The 21,831-nt window shown below is 45.0% G+C and overlaps 1 protein-coding gene across 2 annotated transcripts in view; it reads right to left on the reverse strand.

Annotated features, from left to right (window-relative positions):
- The window catches only part of LOC106562493 (microtubule-associated protein 1A), a 74,812-nt gene that overhangs the window by 5,382 nt on the left and 47,599 nt on the right, over positions 1-21,831 (reverse strand). For both annotated transcript variants that reach the window (XM_045689415.1, XM_014127402.2), the window contains 4 exons: positions 8,893-8,975; positions 8,547-8,687; positions 548-8,257; positions 33-259 (listed from right to left, as the gene is read on the reverse strand). In XM_045689415.1, coding sequence (XP_045545371.1) covers positions 1,007-8,257; positions 8,547-8,687; positions 8,893-8,975 — 7,475 coding nt within the window. In that variant the 3' untranslated portion in view covers positions 33-259; positions 548-1,006. The remainder of the gene's footprint in view (positions 1-32; positions 260-547; positions 8,258-8,546; positions 8,688-8,892; positions 8,976-21,831) is intronic.

Below are 21,831 nucleotides of genomic sequence, written 5' to 3' on the forward strand. Positions count from 1 at the left end.
CTCCATCTAATTCTATGGTAGTGATTTGTTACCTGTAGGTTGGATCCCCACTGGGCCTTGCCCTCCAGTAGAGCGTCCAGGACCACTCGGCTGGGCTCATCATTGCCCACATCGTTCCCGCTCACCACGTAGTATGCAGAGCGGACGCGTTTGAAGAACTCCTGGTCCACGTTTTTAGCACTGCAGTGGTTGGGGATGTAGGCCAAGTCTACGTAGATAGGAGGGCCTTGGGGAACCACGGAACTGGACCTCTGAGAGCCTAGGGGGAAGGACAAGGAGTCAGTGCTCAGACGTTTCCATACGATTTGATGCTTTCCACAAGGTCGCTGGTTTAAACTCTGCTCCAACTGCTTATTTCCTCCCTCCCCCCTCCTTTCCTCAATCACTTTCCACAGCCTAGCAGCCTTGACTTAGCCTGGTCCCAGATCTGTTTGTGCTATGTTGTGCAATGTGTAATGCACTGTACTGTACACTACTAGTCATATTATGCATAACATAATAATACGATTGTTGAATAAATATACTGTATAATGGGGACCCTTGTTACCTGAGGTGCTCTTAACTCCGTTGGCCACCCTGCCGGCGTTGTAGCTGGACCTGGAGAGGTCATCGTCTCTGGAGCCCTGTCCGTCTGACAGATGGGACATCCTCAAGCTCTTCTCTGTCTCCTTCTTCTTCAGCGAGGCGCTGCGAGGGGACGGCAACTGCTTCACTGGCATGGGGGACCGCTTACGGCGAGCCGGAGATGCAGACTTGGGTTTCCCTGTCTTCCGCACGCCTTTCGTCTTGGGGTCCTTCTTGAGGGGCGACTCTGAGGTTGCCCGGTTCTGGTCATTGGCCAGAGCGTCGGGGTCCACCATGCAGACGTCCGGGTGAGGGGGGGTTGGGGAAGGGGTCCATGAGGGGGGCGGGAGGGGGGTCACGGGGGCTCATCCTGGAGGAGGAGGAGGAAGAGGAGTGATGGTGGCCCCCTCCCATGGTGGAGAACTTATCCACAGGCAGGTACTCAGTGTCCTCGTCCGAGTCCATGTTGCTGTTGCCCGTGATGGAGGGGCACTCCTTTGTCCCTGGGGGAACGTCTGAATCTGACTGCGACGGTATAGACTCGCTGATGGAGGTTGGGGGGGGTGTCTTCTCTGGCTAACCCCAGCCCAGCCGTCCCAGCGTGGGGGACCGAGCCGCCCTGGAAGTGGGGGTGGTGGGGCTGTTTGTTGGCTCTCTTCTTGACTGACAGGTCATGTTCGTCCCCTTCCTGCGATTGGTCGCTCCTGCGTCCCCGCTCCTCGTCCTCCTCATCGCTGGACTGCTGTTGCATACTGGGATTGATGAAGGAGGGTGAGAGGTCTCCTTTGCGGTGCCTGTGCTCCGAGGAGGAGTAGCCAGGGGAGGCTTTGGAGGAGGACGTGTAGGAGGTGGTGCCCATTTCAGGAGGGAGGTCCGGGTCGCTGTCGTCATCATCATCATCTCTTCCTCCTGCTTCTCCTCGGCACGACGCCTCCGTGTAGAAGGGGGAGCTGAAGGTGTGATCAGTGGAGGAGAGGGAGAGCGGGCGGGCGGGGAACTCTGGTTCCATTTCACATTCCTCCTCAAACTCGTCCTCGTGGCGGTAATGAGGCGGGGAGTCGCCAGGAACCATGTCCATTTGGGGCTTCTGCATGTTCCACTCATAGGAGCTCCTCACCTTTTTCTCCTCAGCTGTACCCAGACCTGGGCTCACGCAGCTGACTGCCGGCCCTGCACTGATGGGGGAGCTCATGCTGCTGACCTCCATGGGACCATTGACTGTGTCTGGCTTGGTGGGCAGCAGAGAGGAGGGCATATACGAGGTGAGCACATCAGGGAGACCAGCGCCATCTATCTTACCTGAGGTGGTGGTGCTGCTGCCGTGTTTTTCGGAGGACAGGCTCATCTCACGCATGTAACCTTCCTCGTCATCCTCTTCCTCACTACTGTCAGAGTTTTCAAAGTAATGCTTGCCTGTTGAGTCGGGCCGTGGGGACGAGGTGACACCAAACAAACCCGTGGCGATGGCATCCTTCTCCTTGGGCAACTGGGAGAAAGGCCCATAACCCCCTGCAGCCTGCAGCTTGGACTCATCCGCCCATTCTGGTTTATAGAAGCAGTCCGACTGGGGGCTTTTGTTCACAACACTTGCTTCCATCGAGGCAACATGCTCCTTTTTGTCTTCCGAGGAGGAAGCGGAGGAGTGCGAGTGGAAAGGTTTGATCTCCTCAAAGGGGCTGTGAGGAGAGAAGCGGGCCAGACTGGAGGTGGATTCTGCGGTGGTGGCCGTCGTCATCTGCTTCTCCGAAACCTCCAGGTACTCGTTCTTAACCATCCCGCAGGAACTGGAAAAGGGGGAGGAGTCCATGGCCAGGGAGTGTTCATCTTTAAATGAGGCGTGTTCATCTTTAAATGAGGCGTGTTCATCTTTAAAGGAGGCATGTTCATCTTTAAAGGAGGCGTGTTCATCTTTAATGGAGGCGTGTTCATCTTTAAAGGAGGCGTGTTCATCTTTAAAGGAGGCGTGTTCATCTTTAAAGGAGGCGTGTTCATCTTTAAAGGAGCCGTGTTCATCTTTAAAGGAGCCGTGTTCATCTTTAAAGGAGCCGTGTTCATCTTTAAAGGAGGAGTACTCGAAGCCGACACTGTCTGCATCGTGTTTGAAGATGTGGTCGGAGGCGTTGGCTGGGGTCTCCAGCTCCTCGCCAAACTGCCGGCTGGTGGAGAGTGACGGACCGGACGTAGAGGAGGAGTAGCTGTAGGAAGAGGAGGACGAGTATGCCGTGGCAGAGGTGGTGGTGTAGTGGAAGCCTGATGAGACTCCTACTGTGTCTCCTGTTTTCTTACCACCGTCAGCTCTCTCGCTGTGGAAATACTCGTCTTTTCCCTCTTTGTCCTTCATCTCGCTGGACTGGAATGTGTCTTTCTCCCCACCGTAAGAATAATCAAACCCAGAGGAGTACCCAGAGAACGCTGTGGCGCCCATGTCTCCTTTGCAGGTGGTGGAAGAAGGTGGCGTAGTCGGCTTTGCCTGGCTGTTGTAACCATAGCCTGCCATGGAAACCATAAACTCTGGCTCTTTCGAGCTCATGCCGTCTGGTGAAATCGGCTTTGCCTGGCTGTTGTAACCATCTGCACCTTTCTTTAGTATGTCCCGCTCTTTGTTGTACTCCTCATCATCGTCATCATCGTCGTCATCATCATCCATGTCGGCACCCTCGTCCTCAAACTTCTCTCCAAGTTTGGCTGGGGATTTAGTTGTTATCCCCTCATCAGGAAGTTTGGAGTCTGTGAAATCTGTCTCTTTTGAGCTCATGCCGTCTGGTGAAGTCAGCTTTGCCTGGTTGCTGTAACCATAGCCGGCCATAGAAACCAGAAACTCTGGCTCTTTCGAGCTCAAGCTGTCTGGTGAAGTCGGCTTTGCCTGACTATTGTAACCATCTGCACATTTCTTTAGTACATCCCTCTCTTTGTTGTACTCCTCATCATCGTCATCATCATCATCATCATCCATGTCGGCACCCTCGTCCTCAAACGTCTCTCCAAGTTTGGCTGGGGATTTAGTTGTTATCCCCTCATCAGGAAGTTTGGAGTCTGTGAAATCTGTCTCTTTTGAGCTCACACAGTCTGGTGAAGTCGGTTTTGCCTGACTGTTGTAACCATAGCCGGCCATGGAATCCATAAACTCTGGCTCTTCTGTGCTCATGCTGTCTGGTGAAGTATGCTTTGTCTGGCTGTTGTAACCGTAGCCGACCATGGAAACCATAAACTGGGGCTGTTTTGAGCTCACACCATCGATGAAAGCACTTTTGACTTCCTTTTCCGATTTCTCTTTGGCACCTTTCTCCATGTCTGAGTCAATAGCATCCTCCTCGTCATCGTCCTCATCCTCTTCTTCATCATCTTCATCATCATAATCATCGTAGTCCTCCTCATCCCTGGCTGTTAGCTTCCTCATGTCTATCTCCAGTTCCACCTCTTTGTCATGGTAGCTCATTGAAGAGGGTTTGGCTGCAGCACTACCTGTTACAGCGGTGTAATCACTGTGAACTTTATAAGGGAAGGAGTCTCTCTCTGATGATAAGGATGTGGTTGAAGCCTCTGGTCTATCAGCCATGGATGGGAATCTGCTCTCTCTGCTGTATCCACGTGGCTCACTTATCTTCTCTATGGATTCAGAGCCATGGAGCCATGGAAAGGGGGAAGAGGAAGAGGAGGAGGAAGATACATCTTTTCCATGAGAGCTAGTGAACCCCTCCATGTCTGAGGGGAAAGCGGAGTCCTTTTTCTGTGTGTCCATCTCCTTCATACTGTCCTTCCCCATTTTTTCTGACAGGTCCTTCTGATAACTGGTTTTGTTGTCATAGATATCACTGTAAGAGAAAGTCTTGCCGTGTACATATGGAGTGTCCTGTCTTATTTCTTCTTCTGAGCGTTTCTCTCTACTCTCTCGCTCCGGGAAATCATACAGATTGAACTGGACACTTTTCTCTGGCTCTTTCAAAGTTACATTGTCCTTTTTTCTGGATAATGCTGCATCCTTTTTGTCATCTTCAGAGTCCAACTTACTTTGCTCTACTGATAAAGCTCTAGACCTTGTTCCACTTAGTTGAATAACATCATCTTCCTCCACCTCGTCTTGCTCGTCGGAGTGTATGATCTGGGGTTTGGTTGTTTGCTCCATGTAACCAGAGAACTGTGTCTCGTCTGTCGACCCCGGTTTATTCTGCAGATACTTGGACTTGATGTCATCCTCTGCAAGTCCTTTGTCCCTCTCAGACAGCTTCTCTTCTTGAGGTGATTCATCGTCCAAGAACCTACCCTCCTTCTGTTCCAAATACTTAGCTTTAACACAGGGTTTGAGATCCCTTTTCTCATAATAGTCATCATCGTCATCCTCATCTGATTCTTCAAAGGGGGTCTTGTCACCAGAGAGCCCCATTTTCTGGAGCTCAGTTTCAGTTTTGTCCATTTTGTTGTTTTTCTTCTCCTCTGTGGGGGAGTAGCCACTGTTGGTGGGGACCGACTGGGTGGGTGAGGCCAGCTTCACGGTGCTGTCGTCTGGGCTAAGACATCTCTCTTCACCTTCAAACATGGAACTAGGCTTAAACCCGCTGGAGAAAGTGGGAGGAGAAGGAGGCGCAAAGGCAGTGGAGGGGGATTTATCCTTGTCCTGGAGCAACATGGCTGCCGTCGCCTGCTCGTAGCCCTCTTGGAGTTTCCCCAAGGGGATATCAACATTGGGAGTCTGGTCCTCGTCTTCATCCTCCTCTTCGTCATACTCCTCATGGACAGGTTTGGTCTTCCTCCCAGCCTCCATCTCGGTAACAAAAGGCTGGTACTCCTTTGAAGGAGGAGAACTGAAGTTCTTGTCCTCCTCCAGGGAGGAGGTGGGAGAGATGGTTCCAGCCGAGTGGAGGTAGTCCTTCCCGTGGGTGGCCTCGGTGCGGTAGGGGATGCTATTGACCGTGTCCAGGTGAAGAGAGCTCCTCCCTGTCTCTGTCTCTGTCTGCGGGGCGGTCACCGATGCGATGGACTGGTCGTCCGCCATGGAAGTGGCGAACGAGGACAGTTTGTCGTACTCTGTGATGGACGTGGCTGAGGAGATGTGCTCTTCCTCGGCGAGCGGAGCTGTGATGATGCTTGGATAGGCTGCCAACACTGGGTCATGTCTTCCCACAAAGCCTTTGGCTTTGAAGTCTGAGGCGTCAGATGTATCCGAGGCTCTCATCTCCCTAACACCATACACAGAGTCAAAGGATCCTGGAACGTCGGGAACGGTGATGTCGCAGGAAGCAACGTCGTAGCGGAGGTGTGGGATTCTGTCCTCGGGTTCTTCATGGATCTCCTCATCGGAGATGGTCTGCTCCGTTTCGGAATAAGCGGGAATAGTCTCATCTTGGATGAAGGACACTTGCTCAGAGGCAGCGGTAGTGGTTTGTCCAGAGGCGACTGCGGTTGAAAACGATTTAAAGTCGGATGACTTAGTGTCCCATTCTTTTTTATCTTTTTCTGTGTTGTATTTATCCTCATAATCCTCAGTTCCCTCCAGATCTGCTTTTTCGATAACATCACCCTCCTCTTCTGAGCTGACACTTTTCTTCGAATTCATGTCTCCTTTAGTAGAGTATTCGTCATATTGCTCCATTTCCTCCTCAGATTTCCTATCCATGCCAGCATTCCTTTTAATGTCCTGCCATTTCCTGACATCTGCACCTTTCTTTAGTACATCACTCTCTTTGTTGTACTCCTCATCATCATCATGACCATCATCCATGTCGGCACCCTCATCCTCAAACTTCTCTCCAAGATTGGCTGGGGATTTAGTTGTTATTCCCTCATCAGGGAGTTTGTGGTCTGTGAAAGCTGGACATCCAGACATGACATCATTCTGAATGGGTTCCCTCCCTAGCTTCGAGAGCTCATCTCGTTTTAAAGCTTCGAAGTCCTTGGTGAGGTCTTCTGGAGATGATACAACAGATCCGTCTGCCAAAGCAGCAGCAGATTTTTGGGGGGCTTTCTTTGGGACCGACTTTTTCTCAGCTGTTTTGTCTTTGACCGGTTTTGCTGTTATGTTTTTGTCAGTCTTGTCCGTCTTGGGTTTAGCCTGTGTCTTGTTTGCCTTATGGAGGGTTTTCCTGACTTCTGGGGTAAAGGGTTTCAGGTCTGGTTTGGTGATCTTCCTCAGCTCTGGCTTACTCAGATCCTTCTTTTTCTCCTCCTTCACTGCTTTTGTTTCTTTTTTCTCCTCTTTTTTAGCAGTATCGTCTTTCTTCACTTCGCGTTTGTTGTCCTCTTTCTTTACTTTACTAATCTCTTTCTTCTCTTTGTCCTTTTTCTCCTCCATCTTAGATGGTCGTTCCTTGGAGTGTTTCCTCAGTGTTTTCTCCTTGGACAGCTTCTTTCTCTCCAGTTTGGCTGCTTCGGGTGCTGCCTCACTGTTTTGTTGTTGTTTGGTGGCTTTGGTAGCTTTGGCGCTCTCACTCTTCACCTTCTTCTCCTCTTTCTTTTCAATTTTGTTCTCTTTAGCCGAGTTATTCTTGGACACCACTTCCTGCCCTTTAGCTTCATTCTTGCTGGCTTTTGAGGCCAACTGTGTTTTGGTGGAAGATTTCAGGCTCTCCTTGCTTTCTGTTCTTGATCTCATCTTTGTTTGTTTCATGATTGGAGGCGGGGCCCCAGAGGATATGTCTTTCTGAGTGGCCACTGGGTAGCGCAGGAAGTCCAGGTGCTTCAGCTTTTCAAGCCCCTCCAAAATTTTGTTCTGCGGTGCATTTCCAGGGAACAGCACCCTGACTATCTTCTCTGTTGGACTATGCGGGATCCATACGATAAGAGCTGTTACTGAGGTCAAGTAAGGGACTGATATTTCTCCTTCTTTGCTATTGGACATCACAATCCCAGTCTTGGCCTTACTGTTCCCAGCCCACTTCTGCATAAGGAACTGCATCTCCTTGCTTTCCTTCACAGGGTTCAGAATGTACATGTCTAGCTTACCAACGCCCAGCTTGTGGAAAAGCGTGATGGGCTCAATGGTGTTGCTGACAACCCTGTAAAGGGGTTCTGACTTGATGCCAAGCTTGTTGAGATACTGCAGTGTGAGGGATGCCTCCTCGATGCTCCGTTTGACTTTTAGCGTTGACTCAGGCATTCGTAGCTTCTCAGGGACGTTGAAGAACACCACTCCGAGCTCGGGCGAGATCAGGTTCTTCATCCAGTCACCGTATGTGTTGGAGCCGCCAGATCCCTGGGACTGCTCCTCCTCCTGCTCAGCAATCTTCCTTTGGAGCAGCCCGTTGATTCCTGGGAGGTTGTCCGCCCCAATGTGGGTCAGCAGGACTGAGTCTATCCTGTCCAAGTGCCTGACCAGCTTCCAGAAACAGGACCTGCGTTCGGACCCTCCATCCACCAGGATGTTGAATCCGTTCACGGCAAACAGGGCAGAGTCACCCCTCCCTCCAGGGAAGATGTAGCAGCAGGGCTTGGATAGCTTCAGGAAACCACCCGAGGTGGGCGGTTCCAGGTTGTCAAAGGGCGACTGGACGTCCACCGTCTCCGAGACGTACTCTGTGAACTCTGCTACTCCCTCCATGTCGGGAAGCGTGGGCTCAGGGTTTAGGCGGTATTCCAGAAGGCTCTGGAGGTGCTGCTGCTCCTGGCTGTGGCCCAGTGAGCTCCAGCCCCCGTCTCCCAGGCACGATACTGTTAGCCTGGGCCGCTGGTCCGACGCTGAGTTGGACAGGACCTCAGTCACCTGGAGGTGGGACCACAACACAACATAAACATACTGTTAGGCATAGCTTATGTAAAGAAACATATTTTAATAGCAAGTATACCTATTCATCAAAACAATATTTTATTTGAGCATATAACAAGAACATATTTAAATGAATCAACCCTTCCCTAAAATGAAAGAATCACAAATATTGATTGAGAGAGTCCAGTCTGGATACTACCAACATAACAACAGAGTAACTACACAGTGTAGTCTGTACAGTGTAAGGCCAACTTATAGTAAAGTGTTGCTGAACAGTTGATCTTACTCCAGGATCAGAGATGACGTCAGAGAAGTGTCTCCAGGTGAAGGCTCCACCCTGCAGCGTGATGTCACCTCCCTGCTCAGAGCTCTGGCCACTTAGGACTAGTAGCTTGTGTCCAGCAGAGTCAGTGACCAGAGAGCGGATCTGGACGGGAAGAGGAGAGGGACAAATAGTGGAAAAAATGACATTAGTGGATTATCATCACAGTTGATTGACCTCATCAGTAAGCAGTATCTTTTCAAAAAAGGTTTCCATTGAGAAACATCAACCGTACCATAGTTTGTATATAAATGTGATTTCTGTGAAGGCAAAAGCCCTCAGTTGTCAGGTATGTCTGGGTCACACCTACCTCTGAAGCAGTAGTTTCCTCTGACGGGTTCACCAACACAACTGTCTCAAGGACATCACTCTTGTACTGCAGGGTCCTCTGTCCTGGAGAGGAAACAAACACAACAAAACACAGGGATAAGAATGACAAAACAACTAAAACAGTGCAGTCAGTAGTCGCAGTTCCAACAATATTTCTGTGCGTGGAAATACTAAATATTGTAGCGATCCCCGCTATATAAGCCACGTTACAATTCCCACCAAGTGGCTTAACCCTAATGACGCAATGGGTAGGGTGTTTGCCTTTCTCGCCAGCGACCTGGGTTCGCCCCGCTGTTCATTATAATATTGCTTCGAATGCAGCATGTGAAAATAGACTAGACTTATAATGGAGGCATTGTATTATGTGGTGATGTGATAAGCCTTAAGCATTGAGGGTCCATTAAGGAACATGACCAACGGTTTAACATGTGAGACCTCATGTTTTCCATGATAAGGAAATAGCTAGAAATGTACTGCAGTGATGAGTAACTTAGTCAAATGACAGTACAAAGCCATTGGAAAGCAAAACCAGAGAACATGGATCAGAATGATCCTCTGCAACCATGCTTTAATATTATTGGAAGCGTAGACGCCATCGGTATTGTGGCCCATCATTATTGTTATTATTATTAGTAGTAGTATTAGTATTATTATGAGTATTATTATTATGATAATGATAATGATGATGATGATGATGATGATGATGATTATTATTATTATTATTATTGCTATAAGATGAGTGTTCCTACAGTGTTTGACACTACCAAGGTGCACTGCAAGTCTACAGCGGCATCACGGCAGACAGGGCTGTCTGAATTTCGCATATTAGACAAGCCAATTAACAAAAATACCAAAACGCTGGGGCTGTATGAAAACATGGCTGAAACCGATTACTGATAATGCAACATCCGTGCTTCTAGCATTGGCCAAACACAATTAGCTGCAGACTAACACTGTGAGCCATACACAGGCTTCCCCTCCCTCCAAGGTCCCCTCACTCGCCATCCTATTTCTTCTCTGTAAATGTCTTAAACCCGTTATATACAGTCTCTTCCATGCCACATAAACAACAACAATATTGCAAAAGCCTCATTAGCTTCAGCCTGCAAACCCCATTGGCTGTTGCCATGGGGATGATAAGCTAGCTAGCTATGTTGCCGCTGGCTGAGTTACACTGACCCACTCTTGGCTATGGGAGACGCATTGCAGCATTTCTGAGGGGGGAGGGAGGGAGGGACAGGAGGGAGGGAGGGCCAGACGTGCTGCATGGGAGAATACCCAGCAGAGTAACACAGGAGGAGACAGCAACTGCCAAAGCAGCAGTAGAAGCAGCATCCTGATCCTGCATGCAGGTGCTTCATCAGGGAAACTATTTTTAGCACAAAATGGTTTACTGGCTCATCTCCAAATGGAAGAATATGAGAGGGGTTTAATATCATGGGTGTTTTTTTCTTCACTGCAGAGGGGAAGCAAGGGCATTAGGAGGTAAATAGATGGAACATGGAAGGAGAATGACGTCTTGTTATCCAGGGGTTACATGTAAGGTAAAAAAAAATAGACCTCACCCACGTAAACGAGATGCACAAGCTACCGCCACGGGTGACATTTAACACTAATAGCTTTTTCAGCATCTGTGCCTAGTACCAGCTGATGACTTCCTCAAATTATGAGCTAGTTTGTGCTTACAAATAACCAAAATGTGCTCTGTAGTGTGTACATAGCAAGTAAGCAGCACATATTGGCCTAGTTTTGGAGATTTATTTGTAGTTTTAGTTTCACGTTCGGCTCCGAAAAAGGCTAACTGTTGGAATTTGCTCAGCTGCCGAGAAAGTAAATAGAGTGGAATGAATTGTGTTGAACCTCAGGAGACTGGGGTTCCGTCCAAAATGGTACCCTATTCCCTATATAGTTGACTAATTTTGACCAGGGTCCATAAGGCTCTGGTCAAAAGTAGTGCACTAAATAGGGAAAAGGGAGCCATTTGGGAGTCATGTTGGGATTGTGAGTGTTAGAATAACAATGCCAGCGGGAAGGCCAATGTGTGTACATTTTCATGCTGGATGAATACACTACAGGAAGAACAACAGTGACAATTCGGACATTTTGACTTTTTCAAATGAAGCATGGAACTTCTCTAAAGTGAATGTCAATGATACTGGAGGAGCCTGGTAACGTTCACTGAGGGCTAATTCTCAAAAACTACCCATCAAACTCTCAATACACTAATGCTGGATACAATAGCCTACAATTGTTGACTATGAGTGGCAATATCTTTGGGGATTGAGTTAACTGGTAAAATGTTTAAATCCCATACACAGTATTACGCACCCACCTTACACAAATACACATGCACCCACACACACGCCTTTTTCTGTTACAAAGGGCTCACTAACTCAAGGTACAGTATATAGAGGCAAAATGTATTCACTATTTCTAAAAAGCGGCTTCATTCCTGGTGTGTCTTCTGTTACAAGGGACATACCAGGGGTCCAAGAGGTTGAGCTGCATGAGGAAACACAATCATGCTTTGAGCCTTTTCCTTACCAACTTAGGGTCTATAACATTCCCTGTCTGTTATTCTGCCCAGGGGATTCATTCAGTGAGCGAGGCCCTGTATCTGAAAGGATCAACCTTATCTCTACAATCAAATTGAAAATCACCAGGATAGCTCGGCCACTATATGACCTCCAGATGTGTCTTCTTCACAGAGAATAATAGAAAGTGCACAATAGCATCACTTCCTGATCTCGGAAAAGCACTCTCACCCACTGACATTGAGAATGAAGACAACACAGAGATAGAAATGTCCAAGAATGTAATCCACAGACACACCGGAGATTTGATTTGGATCTCTTTTAGTCCTCATTCGGACTAACATCCCAAGAGTCCTCGAACATTAAAATACAATTTATAATACAATCACATTTTTTCATATAACAAACTGTTACAAACAGCAGACATAATACCCTGCCATATTGACCAGATAAATACTCTAACAGTCTGAAAAGATAGATTGGTTCCTTCATCTACCATGGTCCTGCACAACCTTCCAATTTATTATATTTAAATGGTTCTAAAGTATTGTTTGAATTTATATATTGAAACGTTTCTGGTTTGCTCAGATAAATTCTTCCATTTCTTTATTGCTCTGAATCTAAATGTTATTTTGCCCACTTCTCTTTTCTGCCCGGATAACACATACAGTAGATGATGGACAATCTATTCCTAGTATTGTCTGTCTCTTACCAACTGAATACTGTTGAGAATGGAGTTTGACCATTTTAAATGGGGGAAAAAACATGGTTATTTTGTATTATCTTGTTGATTAATGACCACCCAAGAGCATTGTACATGACTACAACAGAATAATCATATCTCCACCTTAAAACAATCATTGCTGCTTTATTCTGTGCAATCTGCAGCCTCTTAATTTCACTTGCTGATGCATTTTCCAAGACCACAGAACAGTAGTTCACCTGACTCCCAATTAATGCTTGGGTTATTTGCTTAAGAATCTTTCCCGGTAAATATTTAGCGATCCTTCTGATCATGCATGCATATGTTATTTTTTTAGTTTTTTTTTACATAGATGAGTTATTTGAGACGACCATGATAAGCAGTTGTCCAGCTCCACTCCCAGTAGTTTGGTTTCTGCCACTTCCTCAATTTGTACTCCCCCATACTTATAACCTTGGTTTTCTTGGCATTCAAAACAACTTTGTTCCAGAAAACCTACTCCCTGATATTTCCCATATCTACTTGTAGAGCTTCTTGTACCTGTTGAACCGATTGTCTTGCTGTATAAATTGTAGTATCATCTGCAAATGTAGTAGCTTGAGATAAGACATAAGGAAGGTCGTTGGTATATATTAAGTAAAGAAGTGGCCCAAGGCAGCTGCCCTGCGGTATTCCACAGTTTAAAGCATGAGGGGACGAAAACGACCCATTGATATAGGTAAACTGTTTTTATATTTACATTTTAGTCATTTAGCAGACGCTCTTATCCAGAGCGACTTACAGTAGTGAATGCATACATTTCACTTCATACATTTTTTTTCTGTGCTGGCCCCCTGTGGGAATCAAACCCACAACCCTGGCGTTGCAAACACCATGCTCTACCAACTGAGCTACAGGGAAGGCTATTTGTTAGTTAGATATTACTGTACCCAATTCAATGCTGCCTCCCTAAACCCATAATGCAATAATTTTATCAAAAGTATTTCATTATCCACTAAATCAAATGAAACAATGCACTGAAACCTAAAAATAGTACACCCACATACCTGCCATTATCCATAGCATTAAGCCACTGGTCAGTCATGTCAACCAATGCAGTGGTAGTGGAATGTTTTTTGCTGTGATCAAATCAGAGGGATGGTTCAAGTAATATTCCACCCAAACTCTGTATGCCATGGGCTCTCCAACCATGTTACTGCAACTACCCAGTGCTTAATTTGGGAAACCAAGTGAAATCTGTTCGTGAACATCAATAGTAACATATTTTCAGAACAAAACATATTTCATTTAACCGTTGACAGACCGTCTCTCTGAGTGCTTGAGAAATGAATTGTCACGTTGGGTGAAGGATCGGGAGACAGACACAGGAATACGTAATAGGGTTTTTAATTTCACCCAAATTACAGCGTGCCTGGTAAAAGCACGGAGACGAAGACCAAACAAACACGTATACAAAACACAGGGTTGAGACCCCAAAAAAGAGTAAATACACAAGCGCACAATGATACCACACGGGACGAGACCCGTAATCATCTGCGCAAAACAAGCGGCACGAAAGCCAAAACAACAAGGCAAAGGTACTCACAGGCACAACAGACATTGGAACAATAATCGACAGCCCAATGGAAACCAAAGGACACATTTATACAATTACAATCAGGGAAATCGGGACCAGGTGTGCATAATGACACAGTTCCGGAGGGATCCGTGACAGGAATGAAGGAGAGATGGGAGGAGATGGAAACACACGGTGGTGAGATATTCTTTAGCTAAAGGTAATGTTTCAGCCAATGAATTATGAAATTATAAAAAATTCCCTATTACTAGACTACTCAAAATCAAATACAAATTAACTATAATTGTAGGCTAACTCTGTAAGCCGTCCTGCACAATCAGTGAACCAGCAGCATCGCCTAGGCCTCAACGTTCTCCCCAGACTCATGGATAGAAGGTTTGGAGGGTAGCACAAGGTCCATCCAGTATGCATAATAATACAGTCCACACTCAAAGGCGATTACTAGAATTTGTTTAATTTTGGAGTACGCTAGACCAATTATGTACCAATGACATCTTAAATCAGTTTTTTAAAAATGTTTTTCTGCTGTGCATAAGATGCGGTAGGCTATGTAATGTATAACGGCACAATCATTATTTTAATTCCGTTTTTTCCCGGGCTCATAGATAGGCCTATGCGTATGTATAAGCTCTAATATGTGTGTTTTGAATGAATCATCAACTTAGAAAGCGCTGTTCATTTCATTTAGTTAGGCTTTGAAACAGTGTCCACAACGACTATGTTTTCCTCTCAGTTTCAATTACAGTGACTCAACAGTCACGTGGAATTTTACTGCGGTCATGACTCATGATTGCCGGTGTGGCGGTAATACGGCCACCGCAACAGCCCTAGTTCTATACCCTTTCAAATGCCGGTTTCCATTTTCTCTCGGCTTGGCTGCAGGGGAGGCAGAGAAGCCTGACAAAGGCCCTGTTGGCTGTAACAAATTCAGCAGCTGTAACAAACATGGGAGTGTAATAGGCGAGACGACCACTGTCTCCCTCTTCTTTCCTTTGTGTTAGAAGTGCCTCTGACTGAGATTCAACAGGCACTGAGGCTGAGCTGACTGTCAAAATATTAATGTCACGCTTTTCAAAAATGAACATTCAACTTCCTACCCCAGCTGGATCTACTTCATATGCTGATTGCCAAAACATCTCGGAGACAAAAAAATATGCTTACTGAGGAGAACATTTATATAATGCAAAAAAACAAGGACCTGCTTAAAATCATAATAACATTATACTGAACATCACACCACCTTAACCTTTTACACTCGTGGGAATTTGAAATCCTATCCTATATGGATAGGGCTAAATTGAAATGTTTCTTCCAGAAGAAATATTAAAAGCAAATGCATAACCATGGTAGCAATTGAAAGGGAACAGTTTGGAGATTATGGGAAAATGATTAGACCAAAAGTGAGTTCACAACAGTTCACCTGACACGAGACTGAGTCCAAACATTACACTGTTGATTTTATGGGCATTTTACATTTTCTGTACTTTTCGCAGCATTTTGTTGATAACTAAGTCAGAAAATTCTAAATTCAGAGAAACAGATCCTAATTTTGGTGCACATAGAAATGAGTCATGTCATGAGTGTATTCAGGTGTGTGTTCTGCAGTTTTTTTCTCACAATAAACAAACATTGGTTCGTTCTGTTCAGAACAACCCAAGGTACGACGCCATGTCATCTTGTAACTGAACATCAAACATAGTGATTATAAACGTTGACACTGTATATGGCATTTGTTTTTTTATTTGGAAATGTGAAGTGCACATTTGGACTGTATGACATCAAAGTGGTATTTATTATAATCCTCAACGTCGAGTCATCTTAATGTAAAGCATTTCCCCTCACACAGACACAGATAATAACAAGTTGCCCAATTAGCGGGAGGCGCGGTGCTCAAATTCAGAACAGCAGTCAGTCAAAACACATACAGAGCTGTGAAGCGCAGAGCCTGAGCTCTGTACAGCCACTATGTTCCAAATCTGCCATTTGAACCCGTATACGGGTGTGAAGGGCTACTGAAAGATGTCGTGCTCTGATTAGTCCGAAAGACTAATTAACATTTCCAACCCAATAATTATCATGTTCAAGGACAGTCTCCAGCTAATCCTCTTCCTCTTCATGGAAAATGGGCCTGTGAGCCCACACCAGACCTGGGTTCAGATTCTATTTAAAATAATTTCAGATAAGTTATCTATGCTTGTTTGAGCTTGTCTGGCTTAATGGACCAATAGAATAGTCCCAGAACTGCTATACCCGCCCATCTGGCACTTTAGGCAGGCTAGAGCAAACACTCAAACTATTTCAAAGATTTCAAATAGAATTCGAACCCAGGTCTCGCCCCCACACCAGCCTGCAGAGACATCCACATTCTTTGAAAGTATATCCTTCCTTCCTCCCTTCTTTGACATAACCACTGACTAGAAATGACTGGACAGGTGAAATCTGTGGTGAAGCCCTTGCGTTCACCTGTAAAATCATGTTTAATACGTGATTACTTCAATGAAGGGAGGAAGGGAGCATACAGACTCACACAGCACATCAAACACATTCTTCAGGCTCTGATATTCGGTCTGATATAAAAGTGGAAATAACAAACTTTAGAAGCTTAAAAATATATATATACACTACAAGTTTGCAAGGAAACTTCTCAACAACAAAAGTGTGATCAAATTAAGATCCTACATATGTATGCTGATCTGTGGTCAGCTTTCAATTGTCCCATCTAATGGTTAAGGTTGGGATTGTGGAAGAGTAAGCTGATCATAGATCTGTCCATGTGGGTAACTGTCACCCAGAGCATTATAGTAAAGCAAGGAGTACAACCGTTAGATGGAGTACAACAGTATTTGATCTACAGGTGAATACTTTCATGCTTTTATTACTCCGTTGAAACTCTTGACTATGTTTAGCAGATGCTTTCATCCTTCCGTAGCTTGATAACTCGCTCTGGAAGAGAGCATCTGTTAAATAAATTATATGTAAATATGGGGTGGGTAGTAGTGGGTCCATTCTATAGGCCTTTTATGGCCCTGGAAAAACATGTCTATGTCCAAATTGCACCCTATCCCCTATATAGTGCACTACTTTTAGTTTTTTCCAACTGCTTACACACGTTTTCAAAACTGTCTCCTTTTTTTCAAAACTCTACACACAATTCCCTAAACTGCACACACAAAATGCAAAATGCCTCACATCTCCTTCAAAATGTAACACTGCATTCAAAATGCCATAAACACATGTCAGAATGAAGTATTTGCATCAAATGGCAAACACTGCTTTCCTAATAGTACATTTTTGGATATACCATGTAAACACTGTTGTTCTAAATCTAAAGCTCTTTGGTCTTTCATAGGCTTATATCTACATTTCAATACAATGTTCTACAGTGAAAGTAATCTGCTGAGAGGGGTAACAAGTACACTGTAAACACCAATGCAATGTAGAAACAGAAAATATTTATTAGGCCAAACATTACTGGTGTATACAGTAGCATACAACAAAACCATAAACATATGTAAACCAAAAGTATATTCTTTAGAATACAGTAAAGAACACAATTGTGTGTGTTGGGTCCCGGGGGGCAGTCACCAGTGCTAAGCTACGCTTCATCTCTTCTCCGGGCTGGGTCTGGCCACAATACTTCGTCCACATCACAAGATCCATTTTCTCTTGCCAAACATCGAGGGAAGTATCTCCTAGCATGGCGTATCCAACCTTGGACAGAGGCAACCTCTATGTCCCCACATGTGTCCTCCATTGCCTGGAGAAGCGGCATGCAGGCATAGGGTTGGCGATCATACACTTTCCAGCGCCAGGCTGAGAAGAATTCCTCTATGGGATTTAGAAAAGGTGAATATGGGGGTAGGTACAAAACTACAAATTGTGGATGGGTGGCAAACCAGTTTTGGACCAGAACAGCCCGGTGAAAACTAACATTGTCCCATAAAACCACAAATCTCGCAGGTTCCTGATCTGGATCAGGGATAAGCATTGTGTAAATTGCATCCAGAAAAGTGAGCATATGGCCGGTGTTGTACGGACCCAGTGTGGCATTGTGATGGAGGACTCTGTTTTGAGTGATGGCAGCACACATAGTTATATTACCCCCACGCTGTCCAGGGACATTGGTAATTGCCCTCTGTCCTATTGTGTGTATGACCTGGTGAATAAGTGTAGCAATTTGATTGGTTGTGTTTGGAAAAGGAAAGCAAGTCACTTCCTGTTAGATTTTTGTGTTTTAGGTAGAGAATTGTGTGTAGTGTTTTGAAAAAAGTGTTTTAAAAAGAGTCAAAGGCTGAGAAATAGCTTAAGGTTTTGGATATTTGGTGTGTAGTTTTGCACTTTGAGTGAGAGGTTTAAAAAATCGTGTGACATGAAAAGTAAGCAGTTCGAAAAAACTGTAACATGGGCCATAGAGCTCTGGTCAAAAGTAGTGCACTATGTATGGATTAGGGTGCCATTTGGGACACACTGAGGGTCTAATTAGAACGGTGTCAGGCTCAGAGCTGATCCTATTGTCCAGCTAACACCCTACTAACACTTTATAGTAAACACACCCAGAGTGTGTGTGTGTGTGTGTGTGTGTGTGTGTGTGTGTGTGTGTGTGTGTGTGTGTGTGTGTGTGTGTGTGTGTGTGTGTGTGTGTGTGTGTGTGTGGTGCAGAGTCAAACGTTTCTCCAAAACATTTCATAACAACAACCAAGAATGTGAACTATTGGTGTCAACACGCCCACTAAAATACTTACATGAGAACAATGTTTTGATTAACTGTATATGCATGATTCTATTCCTCCGCTCACTGTGTTGTGACATCATGACGTATGATATGGACAGTGTAACAATAATATATAGCTTAGGTCTTATACAAGCTAAAATACAGGTAACTGCCAGAATAAAGGAAACACCAACATAGTTTCTTAATAGGGCGTTGGGCACCAAGAGTCGACAGAACAGCTTCGGTGTGCCTTGGCATAGATTAAACAAGTGTCTGGAACTCTATTGGAAGGATACGACACTATTCTTCCACAAGAAATTCCTTCATTTTGTTGTTTTGTTGATGGTGGTGTAAAACGCTGTCTCAGGCACTGATCCAGAATGTCCCATAGTGTTCAGTTGGGTTGAGATCTGGTGACTGAGACACACACACACCCTTTAAACCCCCTATGCTCCTTTGAGACCCCTATTTCAAAGTCACTGAGATCTCTTCTTCTAGCCATGGTAGCCAAAATAATGATCAACTGGGCTTTTTTTTACATGACCCTGATGGGATGTTTAAATTGCTTAATTGACTCAGGAACCACACCTGTATCGAAGCACCTGCTTTCAATATACTTTGGATCCCTCATTTACTCAAGTGTTTACTTTATTTTGGCAGTTACCAGCATATCTACCATAGCCTACTTATGCCACTGCCAGTATTCATTTTTGATGTTTTTGGGTTGTTAATCTCTCGTGGACAGACACACGTAGCATATTTTAGCGTCTTTCAACAGACTGTGGGATGCGACAACTAACGAGGAACATTGTTCCGCTGGATTTTCGTCACTGATCATTTGGACAAATCACAATTTCGAATTTCGGAGGGGGACATTTGGTCCATAGACTTTCCGGAAACTTGCAGAGAGAGGGGTGTGGTGCTAAGGCCCTGCTTCTGCTGCTTGTTCTAGTATCTTTTCTAATATGTCACCCCCCCAGAACTAAATCATGTAGCTGGCGCAAGATTTTAGTTCTGGGTTGGCCAGATTAGTGGCTTGGAGATTCAATTTTTTTTTCTGATTGAAAAACACAGCCATACTGCTGTATATCCAGAGCTGTAAAGCTCAGTGCCAAGTTCTTCCTAATCCATCCCCAAAGAGCAATAGCTGGCTTTCTAGCAGGTAAACATTTAATCCCTCAAACCTGCATTATCTGCGCAGCTGAAGTCCATTAAAAATGATTGTCATCATTTGTGGGACCCAGACAAATTGCTTTTCGAGGGCAGCTTAAGGTTTCTGCATTAGTTTATTCCTCATTCATAACATGAATACTTTTATTGTAAATAAAAAAATGCCCCTCATTAGATATTGCTCCTCTCACTTTCAGAACCATGGACAGCGGCATTTGCAACATTCTTTACGTCGCGTCACAAGGGGAGTTATGGCTGATTTAAGGTCAACCTTGTTACGTTCAACCCTATCACTTTCATTGTCACTTTTTATAGTCATTTTCTTCATTTAACCTCTTGAGATGGAAATGTTTTTTTTATGAAGTTGAACATGTGCTCTTTATGACAGAATGTTAAAATTAGGTGAAATAAATAGTTATTTTATAAAATGACTCTGCCCAAAAGACACTACTCCTGAAATGAGCCAAATAGTGAGCAGATATTTCTTTTATTTTCAGGAGCTGGAGGGTGAGCACAGGGTGACTGTACTAGGCCATGTGTAAGGCTTTTCTGATGTGACAGTGTGTTGTTTGCCAGAGGTGTTTGATGACTAACCAGAATAGAAAATAGCCAAGGAAGCAGTTTAGGCTATTTTGCTGAGTCAAAGTGTGAAGGAGACATACCTTTATGTGAAAGACACTGGGCTCTATTACTAAATAATTAATGTAAAGATTGTGTCAATTTCTACTGTGACATGAGCTGAACTAATATTTAGCAATTAAGTATAGCATACAAATGCTAAAAAAAACAGCCATAGATCCTTGTTGGTGATAGAAGACAGCTTGAATATAAACCTCTATTGGTTTAGTAGCAATGCAATCATTCTGAAAGAACTCTACAAAGTCAGACTTGCATAACATTCCTTTCATAAAAGCTGCAAATTATCAATCTCATTCTAGCTAATTATTGCCCTAATTCATCCAGTACATTACAGGCCAGGCAGGAAGCCATTTTGTGTCTTTGCTGCCATGCTGATGGACAAAAAGAGAATGTGTTACCAAAACAACTGTTTTGCTGGCTCCATCTCATGCGCTTCTCTTTTTAAAAGAGCAATAAAATCCAACCAAAGCCTTGGACTCACCACTTGATAAACACAAGTGAGATGTCTAAGAGTGAGTGGGTGATGGGAAGGCGGGTGGGTGGGGGAGTCAGCAACGGCCCTCCACAAGGCCACAAGGGATAAAAGACAGAGAGAGAGAAAGAGAGAGAGAGAAAGAGAGAGAGAAGAGAGAAGCCTACACTAAGAGCTAGCTCAGCCTCTGACTGATGGCTGATGGCTGATGGGTGAACTTCAGGCTGCATCTCAAATTACACTCTATTCTCTTTACAGTGCACCTCTATTGAACAGGGGGCATAGGGCTCTGGTCTAAAGTAGTGCACTATATAGGGAATAGGGTGCCATTTGGAATGCACACAGTAACAAGCTGCCTGGCTAGGTGGCAGAGATGCATTTTTCTGCCCACTCATTGCTGAGTCGAGTCTAGCAACTCTTGATGTGCTCTTATGCCACCTGAGCGATGTCAACTGTGAGCATTTGACCTGGCAGCAAAGGCAAGAGGATGTGTGTGTGTGCGTTTGTACACTGAGTGTACAAAACATTAAGAACACCTGCTCTTTCTATGACATAGACTGACAAGGTGAATCCAGGTAAAAGCTATGATCCCTTAATGATGTCACTTGTTAAATCCACTCCAACCAGTATAGATGAAGGGGAGGAGACAGGTTAAAGAAGGATTTTTAAGCCTTGAGACATGGATTGTCTATAGTGTGCATTCAGAGGGTGTCACGACTTCAGCCGAAGTCGGTTCCTCTCCTTGTTCGGGCGGCGCTCGGAGGTCGACATCGCCGGTCTACTAGCCATCGCCGATCCACTTTTCATTTTCCATTTGTTTTGTCTTTGTTTCTACACACCTGTTTTTCATTCCCCTAATTATTGTTCATGTATTTAACCTTCTGTTTCCCCCATGGTGTTGTGCGGGATTGTTTGTCATGTTCGGTAATGTTGGTGACTGGCTATTTCGACGGGTGCTGTTTTTTGCCTGTGCGTAAAAGTTGATGTTTGTGTGTTTGGGCAAGTGTAGTGTTTTACCTTGCACCATTCATAATTACGTTGCTCCCGATTCTCTGCTCTCCTGCGCCTGACTGCATACACCAGCTATACCCACCCTTATGACAGAGGGTGAATG

Source organism: Salmo salar, chromosome ssa11 (assembly GCF_905237065.1).
Source record: "Salmo salar chromosome ssa11, Ssal_v3.1, whole genome shotgun sequence".
In the NCBI taxonomy this organism is placed as follows: Eukaryota; Metazoa; Chordata; class Actinopteri; order Salmoniformes; family Salmonidae; genus Salmo; species Salmo salar.